Consider the following 13,513-nt stretch of genomic DNA (forward strand, 5'->3'; position numbering starts at 1 on the left):
ACCATAAGAAGGCCTGAGTGATTATACTACTAACAAGCAAGATAGATTTCAAAACAAAACGTATTATTACAGGAGACAAAGAGGACCACCACATATTGGAATATTATTAACCATCAGTAATGATAACCTCAAGAAAATGGGCAAATTTCTTGAAAGGCAAAACTCCAACCCAAGAAGAAACAGAAAATTTGAACAGCCCTATAGCAATCGAAGAAAGCCACACACACACAAACGCCCTGGTCCGTGTGCCTCTACAGGTGAATTCTATCAAGCATGTACAGAAGCAGTAACTTAATCCTATTCAAACTCTTCCAGAAAACTGAAAAGAAACATTTTTAGATTCATTGTATGAGACCAGATAAAATATCACAAGAAAAATACAAATATCCATCATGAACAAAAAAGCAAAAATTCTTAACAAAATATTAGCAATTTATTAAAATGATAATATATCATAACCAACGGGGATTTGTCCTAGCCATGTAAGATTAATTTTATTAACACCCTAAAGTCTATCAAGATAACCATGTTAATAGAATGAGTAAAACTAAATGATCATTTCAATAACATGGAAGAAGCATTTAATAAAATTTAACAGATTTTCATAATCAGGGCTCTGAGTAAACTAGGAAAGGATAAGAATTTTCTCAACCTGATTATGGGCTTTATAAGTTGAAGCCCTAATCCCCAGTGAGATGACATTTGGAGACAGGGTTTTTTAAGAGGTAATTAAGGAAAAATGAAATCACAATGGTGGGGCCCTAGTCCAGCATGACTGATGTCCTTATAAAGAGAGGAAGAACAAGCAGGGATGCCTGCACACAGAGAAAAAGCCATGTGAGGACAGAGCAAGGAGGCCGCCATCTGCAAGCCAAGGAGAAAGACCTCAGGAGAAGCCAATCCCTAAGTGTCAAAGCTAAAACTACAAAACTCTTACAAGGAAACATAGGAGGAATACTTCATGGCACTGGACTTGGCAATAGTTTCTTGGATATGAAAACAATAGCTCTAGTGACAAAAGAAAAAATAGGCAAAGTTGAACTATATCAAAAATTAAAACTTCCATGCATCAAAGGACATTATCAGCAGAGTGAAAAGACAACCCAGTGAACTGGAGAAAATATTTCAAAATCATGTATCTGATCGGGGTTAATATCCAGAATATACAAAGAACTCCTACAACTCAACACCAGCAAGAAAAAACAATCTGATTAAAAAATAGGCAAAAGATGTAAATAGACATTTCTCTGAAGACAAAGTACAAATGGCCAGTAAGCACACAAAAAGATGCTCAACATCATTAGTCATTAGGGAAATGAAAGTCAAATTACAATGAGATACCATCTCATACTCATTAGGATGTCCAAAAAAAAAAAAAAAAAAAATCCATGGGAAATAGTAAGTGTTACGGTAAGGAGCCCTTCGGTACCACTGGTGTGAATGTAAAACAGTGCAGGAGCTATGGAAAGCAGTATGGAAGTTCCTTAAACAAATTAAAAATAGAACTACCACATGACCCAGCAACTTCACATCCAGGTAAATCTCCAAAAGAAAGAAATGAAATCAGGATCTTGATGAGGTATTTTCACACCCATGTTTGTGGCCGCATCATTCACAATAGCCAAAAGGTAGAAGCCAACTCAAATGTCCACTGATGGATGAATGGATAAAGAAAATGTGGTTTATACATACAATGGAATACTATTCAGCCTTAAAAAGGAAATCTTGTCACATGCTATAACATGGATGAACCCTGAGGACATTATGCTAAGTGAAATAAACCAGTTACAAAGAGACAAATACAGTATAATTCCACTCATATGAGGTATCTAAAGTAGTCAAATTCAAAGAAACAGAAAGTAGAATGGTGGTCGCCAGGGGATGGGGGTATGGGAAACAAAGAGCTGCTGTTCAGTGGGTACAGAGTTGCAGTTCTGTAAGATGGAAACGTTCTACAGACCTGCTGCACAATGAAGTGACTACAGGTAAAGCTACTGAACTTAAAGACGGTTAAGACAAGCTTTATGTTACGTGTATTTTACCACAATAAAAAGAAAGTTATAGGTGTAAACACCTACATTAGAAAAGGAAAAAAGGTCTCAAATCAATAACCAAAGCTTCTACCTTAAGAATCTAGAAGGTGAACACAGCCTGCCTTATGGTAGTCACTCACTGAACGCTCACTACCTGGTATCAATGTAGACTCAGAAATATAGGCTTTCAGTCAACATTTAAATAAGAAACAAAAGTTGTAAGACAAGGTGAAGCAAAACACAGTAGAAACTAATCAATTCTAAGAGAAGCTAAAAAACAGGAAATTCAAAAATTTTAAAAGGATGGGGGGAGCACTGGTTTAACTTTTTTTTTTTAGTTAGACAAGAATGAGAAAGGACCCAACTGAAAAAAAACCTCAGTGTTAAGAAAATGATTCAAAAGCTGAAACAGAAGAGAACGGCCAGACTGTACCAACAGGAGAGATGAAGATTAGATGGCTAAGACTGGAGAGTGGTTCCCAGGCTGTCTGGTCTAACACGAAGGGAGGAAGGGGGAGAGGGCACTGAAGGGACCAGTGTGTGCAACCAGGCTGGACTACTGCAGAAGGTGACAAGTCTGTGATGCCCCAAGGGCAATGCCACTGGTCTTCCAAGAATCCACACAGAGAAGCAGGTGCCGTAATCTAATTTTAGAGCGGGTGGACGGCGTGGCATGCTGACAACACTAAAGAACTTGAAGCAGCAAACAGAAAGTACATCTAGGCTCCAGTCTTAGACTAATCTGTAAAGAGGAAAAACTTCTCCTCTTGGCTGGTAGAAGTGAATAGCCAGATGTGAATATGGAGAACCTAAAAAACCCCAATTTTGATATAGGCTTTAACACCAAAAAAACTTCCATTATCCAGATTTACCCAGGTACAAATACACACATACATACACACACAGTACACATATGTAGCTATGTACATGCACATGTATGTGTGAACATACACACACACAGACATACAAAATGGTAAAAGTTCTGTATCAATGTTTCTGGCTCATGCATCTCTCATCCCACAATACATGGAGATTTTTAAAAGCTGGTTATATTTTAAAAATGGATATTCCACAACTTCACTTGTTCTCAAATAGAAACATATACAGCCATCCCTCAATATCTGTGAGGGATTGCTTCCAGGACCCCTACAGGATGCCAAATCCACAGATGTTCAAGTGCCTCACATGAAATGGCATAGTATTTGCATATAACCCATGCACACCCTTCCATACACTTAAAGTCATCTTTGGACCACTTATAATCTCTAACACAATGTAAACGCTATGTAAATAGTTCCCAGTACATGGCAGATTCAAGTTTTGCTTTTTGGAACTTTCCAGAATTTTTTTCTGTATTTTTTTTTTTGACCCACGGTTTGGTGAATCTGCAGATGTGGAACCCACAGATAAAGAGGGCCAACTGCACAAGTGCCTTCTACCCCAAGATTTTACAAGGCAGCTTATACCACTGATTCAGGGCCATCACTTGCAGAACTGATTTCACAGTTTGAGCAAAAGATGTGTGTGTCATCCTACCGTGCACACTGCTTGAGTTAGGTGTTTGCATCCCTGGCGATAAATATTATGGACTGCATCAGGCCTTGAAAATAAATATAAATTATCAGGGAAAAAGGAAAACTTCAGTGAAAACTTTAAATCATTCAAAATTTAGATGATTTAGCAATTCTATCAGTATTAGGATCATAATACTTACTGTTTCCTGTACCATGAAAGGACTCCGTGTTCTAACACTACCCAGAATAATCTCCAGCCAAAAAATCTTGAACTCTAAGGGAAAAATGACAAAGGTTTTCCAAGCTGATGTATCTAGATTGAAATACTGGACTGATAAAAACTAATTTAAGTTGTGACAGTCCTATCGGAGTCTTTCATCCAGACAGTACCACTGAACACTCAAAAACGATCAAGCATGAACTGAGGAACTGGATGCAGTAATGGAAACATACCACTACAGAGTGACAGGAATAGAAGACATGCCATATTGATAAGATCAACGGTGAACACAGTTTACAGTTCTGACAATACTGTGCAGGGATATTTATAGGAAATGTATCAGTTCTGGGCTTCAAAGACAATTTCCTCAAAGTCCTAAATGAACTTCTAAAAAAAGAGAATTATCCTACATTTATTTTATACAATATAAACATACATATACATAAATACACCGAGGGAGTGCTTGCAAATGCAAAAGAAACTATGTGCTCTAAAACAGGTAATTCTAGAAAACTGAACTCCAAAACACACAGAAACTTTTAGAACCAGAAAAATTTTATATGTGTGCTCTGTGACAATTCACATATTAAGTTCCTCCTGAGTCCTCCATAGTTCAATGTTCACAACAAAAATAATACTGCAATTCTATGATTAAGAAAAAAAATTTCCCCCCATTCTGTTCTGTACAAACTTGGTCACCTTTAAGTGTGAGACCAACACCAAAGACAATTAACTTCTACAATCAGTGGAAGCCTAGTAAAGACCAACAGTATAAAAATGGTTTACATTATAAGATCCAAGAATTATTAAATCACATATACTTCAGGGAAAAAAAAAAGAAAAAACTTTTAACAAAAAGAGCACCTGAGAATTCGTTCTTCCAGTTTTATAATTAATAATCCACCCCAACCCACCTTCCAGAGAGGGCCTTCATATCGTTTCAATGCTTTGTAGATGACCTGGTGAAGAAAATACATTTTCATTAAAAATGCATCTATATATTTCAAGAATTCAAAATTTTGTTCTGCATTATATAAATATAATCCATTTCTACAAACCTTATTACCAACAAGAATGTGTTTCATTTCAGCACCCTGGGCAAGGTCAAGGGGTTTCTGATCTGTGTAAAATGCAAGGAAAAAAGCCATCAAGAGCTTAATCCTACCACGAAACTGCTACTGCTACTGCTGCACATAATATTCTTTCACTATTCCATCAACTACACCCCTTTACCTGCCTAAAGTTTCATCCCAGTTCTTTACCCACTCCTTTTTCAGCAGCTAACTATCAAGCCAGCAAATCAGATTAACCTCTGGACGCTCTGTACAGGTTCTGTGATCACTCAAGCTTTCTCACCATAAATCACTGTATCAGTTTCTTACGGTTGTTGTAACAAATTAGCACATATCTAGTGGCTTAAAACAATACAAATTATTTCTGAACAATGCTGGAGGTCAGAAATCCAAAACCAGTTTAATGGGGCTGATAATCGAGGTGTCCGCAGTACTGTCTTCCTCTGGAGGCTCTAGGTGCTGGGTAAACTAGATAGTAAAATATTAGCCCTCCCCATAGGAGTTCAGTCTCATGGGGGACAGCTACCTAAGCCAACAAATGCCACGGAGTATGATTTGGGCTATGATAAGCCCTAACCCAGGCTGACAGCAGGCAGAGGGGAGCCTCCTAAAAAGTGACGTAGAAAAGCCCTAATGGGATGGTCCTCCACTGAAACCCAAGACATCTTTCGCAGCTTCTCCTATCGTTATCCAATTCTGTCCTTGATCTTGTCACAAGTGTACAGTCTATCCTCATTGTGTGCAAACTCTGTATTTGCAAATTCGCCTATTATTAAAATTTACTTTAATCCCCAGATCAGTACTCATGGCCATTTCTTGGTCACTCATGGCACATGCAGGTCAGTAAAAAATTTGAGTGTTCTCATGCACGTGTTCCCCACTGAAGTAGAAAAGGGTGGTGCTCTGCCTTGTTTCAGTTCTCATACCATAAACAACTGTCCTCGTCAGTCTACCCAGTGGCACATTTTTCACCTTTTTTGCTTTTTGTTGGTGATTTCACTGTTGAAACTGGCCCCCGAGCACAATGCTGAAGTGCCACCTAAGGCTCCTAAGTGCAAGGAGGCAGTGACGTGCCTTAGAACAAAATATGTGTCACATGAGCTGTTCAGGCGTGAGCTATAGTGCTCCCGGCAGTGAGTGGCACGGTAAGGAACCGACAATATACATTAAATACAGCATTTTTAAACAGAAGCACATGTAAAACAAGGATACATGTTGATCAGTGGATGAAAATGCTGTGACCTTTTCATCAGTGGATGAAAAGGCTCGCAGGAAACTGACTCTACTGCCCTTATGACCAGTGGTTCAGTATTCACTAAATTAGAGCTCATGACAACTTTATAGAAATTAACTACCACAAATAACAAGAATCAACTGTACTTTTCTTTCCCTGAGGGTAGGAATCAACTCTTAGTCATCATTAGTGCCTCCTATGAAACAGGCATTATTAAACATTTAGATCTTAACTGGGAAGTAAATTAGTAAGTTTGCTTTTTTCTTTTGTATAAACCCTTAACTCCAAAATTAAATAGGGACTACACAGTTTAACAAAGGCTGGGCACTAAAACAAAAGACTTGATTTTTATTATAGCTTCAAAATGACCAACAATGTCTTTCATCAACATGCTTACCGTTTTTATTCTTCAGATTAGGGTCGGCTCCACTTTTGAGAAGCTTTAAGGCACACTGCTTATGAGCCCGGTAAGCAGCACAGTGCAAGGGTGTATTTCCTAACTGATCCGAACAGTTAACATCAGGAGGGTTTGGCCTGTTGAGCTAACAATTGAAGAAATGCAGTGCAGATTATGCATCAAAGGTGGACTTTATCCCATAAAACCCATGAAGGTACAGCAGAGCTGAAAGTTCAGGTGGACCCTCACGCTCCAGAGCCTGACCAACAGCCAGGCTCCTTAGCATCCAGACCGTCAGTGGCTTCTTGCTCACCAAAGCAGCCAACCCGCGTCACTCCCCGCGCTCATCCTCAGGGTGCCATGAGATCTCAGGTCCCACGCTCCCTGACAACAGACACCACACACAACACCAGGGCCACCCCACTCACCCCTGTTCCCACAAGATTTGCGCGTCCCTCCCAGTCCTACAGTTCACACTTGTGACAGCAAAGTTACAAACCCGTCTACCATAGTCAATCATTCAGAAGAGTTAAAACCACAAATGTTACATGTGTAAATGTTAAAGGTCTACTGAGTTGTTTCCAACTGACTGCTTTAAAACCCTCTTTATATAGTCTCCATTTCACAAAGTTAAAAAAATGTTTTAGGTACTATACTTGGAAACCAAAGAGGCCTTTCAAATGAGCTGAAATAACTTTAAAGCAAATGGCTGTACTTCAGTCTTGAATTTAGAACAAATTTAGAATTTTGGGTTTAATGAGACTATTTTCAGGAAATGGAAGCTGGAAAGTAGGTCTCCTAAGAAGCAAAAAATAACGTGGGTGAAGTTTTCAATCTGTTCTAACAAGATATAACTATTTCAAAAATATTGTCCCTTCTTTGTATGTTACTTTCGAGAAGTATAGCATACCTTTCAGAAATAATTGCTCAAAACTAGAGAAAGGTATTCCTTTATAGGATCCTATATATTAAGGGTCAATTTTAAATTGGCTTAATCTGTACTTCAAAATGACACCTGCACCCCAATGTTCATAGCAGCACTGTTTACAATAGCCAACACATGGAAACAGCCTAAATGTCCATTGACAGAGGACTGGATAAAGAAGATGTGGTATATTTATACAATGGAATACTATTCAGCCATAAAAACTGACAACATAACACCATTTGCAGCAACATGGATGTTCCTGGAGAATGTCATTCTAAGTGAAGTAAGCCAGAAAGAGAAAGAAAAATACCATATGATATCACTAATATGTGGAATATAAAAAAAAAAAGACAAATGAAATTCAATATAAAACAGAAACAGATACACAGACATAGAATACAAACTTGCGGTTGCCAAGGGGGAGGTGGGTGGGAAGGGACAGACTGGGAGTTCGAGATTTGTAGATATTGACAGGTACATATAGAATAGATAAACAACTTTATACTGTATAGCACAGGGAAATATATTCAAGATCTTATAGTAGTTCATGGTGAAAAAAGAATATAAAAATGAATATATGTATATTCATGTATGACTGAAAAACTGTGCTGTATACCAAAAAATTGACACAACATTGTAAACTGACTATAACTCAATAAAAAAAAAAGAAAAAAAAAAAAGAAATTGGCTTAATCTGAAAAAAAATTTTTCCTTAAACATTACCAAGGAAATTATATTACCTTGAAAAATTGGACTCTCATCCATCAGGTTTTTAATAAGAAGTGGGGAGGTAAACCAGAAATTTAGAGAAAAATACCATCATTTAAAATGCATCCTGCTTAAACTATTAGCATTAGCATATTTAAAGACTTTCATTCTATTATTATGATCTCAAGTATTTTGGTCCTATGATTTGACTAAGCCATGAATTTAACTTTAAGCAAAAATTCTCCTGAAGAGAAAAATAATGCATTTGGCTTTGTTTCCACTCTTACCAGAGCTGTGAGATCTGCTGTTTTGCCTTCTCTTGCTGCTGCTAAAAGTAATTCTTCAAGCTTTCTTTGTTGAGTCCTTTCTACAGCTATAGAAGGAAAAGTACAGATTACCTTTAGTCTGGATCCTATTAGCAAATTTATCACAAAATGTATAAAGAGTAAAGTGATCATGGTGAGCCAAGTCACGACGTTTTGGGTTATAATTCAAATGTTATCGTTACTTTGTTACTCACTGCCTTACATTTCCCATTACAATTATGGAATTCAACTTCTCTCAGACTCAGACGAATTTACATTTTCAATTCAGAGGTCTTTTAAGTTCATTGTAACTACAATACCCACCACAAATAATTATGAATTACTTTTGCATGCTGAAATACTACTACACATCTGCCTTGGAAAGGTAGATAAGTGGGGAGGGGGCTCATACTTTCTAGAACCTTAGAATGTGAAAAGGAACAATAAGAAATCGCATTGGTAGGAAGAAGTACAAACCAAGTAATTTAGTTTTATATATACTTACGCACTTCTACATAAAACACTCATTTCTTTAACAAATACTACAGCCCTCACTATGTGCCAAGTACCTTTCAAAGCACTTAAATAGTATTAACTCATTAAATCCTCATAGTCTTTGAAGAGTTACTATTTGCCCAATTTTACAGATGGAAAAAACTGAAGTACCAAGAGGTTAAGGAATGTAACCTAAGTCACACAGCCAGGATGTGACGGAACTGGGATTTGAACTTGGGCAGGTGGGTTCCAGAGTCCATGCTCTTACCATTACTCCATGCTGCTTATAGAGAATGAGGGCAAAGGGCAATGCGATTTGCTTCAGAGACGAGTATGTAATAAGGTCTCATTTCTGCTGTTAGAATTCATTTTAGCTTACAGAGAGGCAGCAATTTCCTAGAAAGGCTTAGTAAGAATCCTCTTTAAAACATGTGTGCAATGTCCCAGGCAAAGGCTGCAAGGGAGGAACTATAGAAGATTCCTCAGGTCTTCCTGAGAAATAATGAATGGTTATTAAGTTAGTAATTACTACACATGACAGCTGTTTCTGACACTATGCATGCCCCTGCATTTCAATTACAGGAAACGTGTATCGTGAATACAGGAATAGCTGGAACCAGTTGAGCTTTGTCTTAAGAAACGACTAATATTACTACATACTGTTATCTTCTAATCCCACATCTTTATTTCCACACCCAGACTCCCTCTCTGCCTTGGAGGAGGGCTGCCAAGCTTCTCTGCAGGCTCCCAACACTGCCTTTTTTTTTTGCTGTTCCTGCTCTTCAGTCTTTCCTCCCACTGGTCCTACGGCTGCTGGACTGTGAGCTGCTGAGAACAGACATGTCTGTACCCCTCCTGTACTTACCTCTGCTACTGCACGCATTACCCAGAGCTGTGATTTATCCCTTCAGTCATTCCTGAAGTCAGGTACCTGCTCTTACCCTTCTGTGTATCCTAGGCATTTGTGACAGTATCTGGCACAATGCATATTTGGCCAGTAAATATTTACTAAGTAATCAAATAATGCTAAATGATGTTGGTTCATCAACACCCTTTAAATACAAAACCATCTTGCCCTTTTCTGAACTGCAAAGGAAAGAAACACACAATGTGTGTGGAATCGCAACTCAAATTCAATATCCTTATTCATAAAGTAGTAGTCAAGAAATCTTTTCTCTACAACAGAAACACTATCAGAAAATAATTACAGCCAAAGCCCTCGTTGTTAGAGGGATAATCCTAATGAATGAAGGCTTCCCAGTGCAAGAGTCAAAATATCTTTGTTCTAAATTATTTTTAGAGAAATTCCTCATATGTCTGCCTACACGTAACTTAATCTCTGAAGTTCATAACAATGAAGTGGATCCATCAAGAAATTACTGTCAGCTGCTGTACTAACATGAAGTCCTCGTGAGAATGGAGCCGGCAGACCCAACCGCCCCGGTATCAGCGACTCCCAGGAGCTGTGCGTCTTGCAGTTTCTCGGTCCTCCGCTTCCGCATTCCCTCACTACCGCGCTTCTGCAGCCGATCAGCCAACCTCCCTCAGGTCTCCACCTTCTACTTGTAGTTTTGTTGGAGATTTGATTTTTGAAACTTTGTATAACATTACATAGTGTAAAAAAAAAAAAAAAAAAAAACTACAAGCTGTAGGGAATCTTTCTTCCTTTTATTTTTAAATTAATAGACTTTATTTTTTTTAGAGCAGTTTCAGGTTGGAGAAACTTTCACATAGATAGTTTTGTGTCTAATCAGTGACTCCAAGTTATCTTACCTTCAGAGCACAGGCTTGGTGTCATCTACTCTGGCATCTCAGAAGCCATTTCTACTCATATTCTGGACTGTGGGTTATAATTAAAATAAATGCTGTCTATGTTAAGGTCCGTAACATTTACCTTCAAGCATGCTTCTGATTTCTTTGTCATGAGTCACTTCTTTTGCTGTCTGTCCATTTCCATTAACTACAGTTGTATCAGCATCATATTCCAAAAGAAGCATTACCAACTCCTAAAAAAGAAGAAAAGTTATTTTTAGCTATTATTAAATGAAGACTTTATTGCATTATAGGCATCTTTCAGATTACTAGTTACTCCCGAGTTTCTACAATAGAAAGAAGTACTATGTAGGAATCTTATTATTCCATTAGTTATATCTACATTAAGTGAATACTAATGAAATAAACTGAATACTACAACTCAACTAATTGTAATAATAGCTGAGGATTGCTTAAATAGTTGCCAGTCCACAACTAACACAGAAAATGTCTATAATTGATTTTTAAAGTAAATCATCTGGTTGTTTTACCAAATTGATTTACGTGATCAAATGAAACATGCATTAACAAAGCCATCACTTAAATTAGACGCTTTAAATTAGATACTTAGAGCAGACAGTACACTCATTTAACAGTATTCCCCCAAGGCCTATTGAAAAAAGAAATAATCTCCCCAACAGACTTAGATTTTTAAAAAATGAACTTTGATGTTTATAATAGGACATTATAAATAAAGTGATTCAGACTGACAGGATACAACACTAGCAAAGGAATGGCTTATAATGAAGCAAACGATCTTCTAAATTCAATATTCAACAATGGAGTACAGACTACCTCACTCATATTTACTCTCAGTGGCTAACTTCTCTTTAAGGGATTTCAAACTAATTGGTAATGTACATGAGTCCAGTATCAGTGGATCAGTTCAGTTACATAACTTAAGACAGAAGAAATGCAGGAGACTTGCAGGAGAATATTAGAGATTTGATGTTTCACTTCACTGGGATGTGCAGTGGCCGTGGAGGGGAAGGTGGTAACACTGGCTCTTTATTTCTACAGGAAGGTAGGATGAAAGAAATACAGTGCTCGTCTAACCTCTAGCTTGACGACACATGGATACACAGGAAGTAACACCCTATCATCACATGTTACATTTTCCCACAAGCTTCATTTTACTTTTGGGCTGTACAATTTTTTTTTTAACTATTCTTTAAAAAAAATTTTTTTTGTAGTAAAAAACACTTAAGTACGATCTTAAAAACAGACAGGAAGGAAAGAAAAGACTCACTGTCCTAGTCACTGTATGACCACTAGAAGCATTTTGCCATGTTTCCAATTATTTTTCCCAAGCATAACTTCAAGTTTTTTTAAACATAATTCATATGACATAGTTGCTTACGTTATACTCCCTTCACCTAATATATCACATTTTCCAGGATATTATAGTGTCTATAAACACACTTTTCATTGAATATTCTTCTATAAAATGTACTATCACATTTTACAAATAGAAAAGTGGCTAAGAAGTCTAACATTCTAATAAAATAAATTCTTATAAAATATCTTAACATTTCCCATCATTTTAAAGGTAACACTTTGGGAGGAGTGTTTTCATACTTTATGTAAAGAGGTCATTTTAGTAAAGAATGTAGAATGATCCATAGAACAATAGAAAATATTTATAAACCATGTATCTAAGAAGGAAATTATACCCAGAATATATAAAGAACTTTTACAACTCAACAATAAAGACAACCTGATTTAAAAGTGGGCAAAGATAAAAATGAATGATCAGAAAAGGAAATGAAGAAAAACAATTCTAAATATGAAAACAAATATATGTATGTATATGTATGACTTGGAAATTGTGCTGTACATGAGAGTGACACCTTGTGACAGACTGCACTTCAATTTAAAAAAAAAGAAAGAAAAACAATTCCATTTGCAATAACATCGAAAAGAGTAAGATGCTTAGGAATGAACATAACCATGGAGGTGAAAGACTTGTCCACTAAAACTACAAAGGACACCTGGACGAAAGTGAAGACATAACTGAAGCGGAAGACATCTAGCGTCCACGGATGGGAGGACTGAATATTGTCAGGATGGGAACCCTGCCCAAAGTAACCTAAAGATTCAGTGCAATCCCTATCAAAGCCCAATGACATTTTTTCCAGAAACAGAAAATCCCATCCTAAAATTCATGTGGAATCTCAAGAGACCCCCACATAACCCAAACAGTACTGAAAAAGAACCAAGTTGGAGACCTCACACTCTCAGATCTCAAAACTTACCTCAGAGTTTATCAAAGTCATCAAAACAGTGCTAAAATGACATAAAGATGAACATATAGACCAATGGGCTAGAACAGAGCGCCCAGAAATAAAGCCTCACATATTTGGTCAAATGATTTTTGACAAGGGTGCCAAGCCCTTTCAGAGGGGAAAGGGACAGTCTCTTCAACAAACAGTGCTGGGAAAACTGGATATCCACACGCAAAAGAATAAAGCTGGACCCGTATACTTTATACCACATACAAAAATTAACTCAAAATGGATAAGGCCTAAGTGTAGGACCTAAAATAATAAAAATCTTAGAAGAAAACATAAGAGGAAAGCTTCATGACACTGGATTTAGTAATGATTTTTTGTATCCGACACCAAAAGTGCAGGTAAAAAAAGAAATAGATAAACTGGACTACAACAAAAGCAAAAACTCTGTACGACAAAGGGCCATATCAAGAATGAAGGGTAAGGAAAACAAACACACACAGACAGGAATCATAAAAACAGCCAAAGGCGCAGCAAGAGTAACAGACTGTACAATGCCTCTT

The 13,513-nt window shown here is 37.3% G+C and overlaps 1 protein-coding gene across 1 annotated transcript in view; it reads right to left on the reverse strand.

Moving 5' to 3' along the window:
• OSBPL1A (oxysterol binding protein like 1A) overlaps window positions 1-13,513 on the reverse strand; it is a 146,449-nt gene that overhangs the window by 111,092 nt on the left and 21,844 nt on the right. Inside the window, exons 5-11 of the mRNA XM_032467154.1 lie at window positions 10,802-10,913; window positions 8,395-8,480; window positions 6,472-6,616; window positions 4,826-4,887; window positions 4,682-4,726; window positions 3,748-3,821; window positions 3,570-3,633 (exon numbers count right to left, since the gene is read on the reverse strand). Coding sequence (XP_032323045.1) covers window positions 3,570-3,633; window positions 3,748-3,821; window positions 4,682-4,726; window positions 4,826-4,887; window positions 6,472-6,616; window positions 8,395-8,480; window positions 10,802-10,913 — 588 coding nt within the window. The remainder of the gene's footprint in view (window positions 1-3,569; window positions 3,634-3,747; window positions 3,822-4,681; window positions 4,727-4,825; window positions 4,888-6,471; window positions 6,617-8,394; window positions 8,481-10,801; window positions 10,914-13,513) is intronic.

The sequence above is a fragment of the Camelus ferus genome, chromosome 24 (genome assembly GCF_009834535.1).
Source record: "Camelus ferus isolate YT-003-E chromosome 24, BCGSAC_Cfer_1.0, whole genome shotgun sequence".
Lineage (NCBI taxonomy): Eukaryota > Metazoa > Chordata > Mammalia > Artiodactyla > Camelidae > Camelus > Camelus ferus.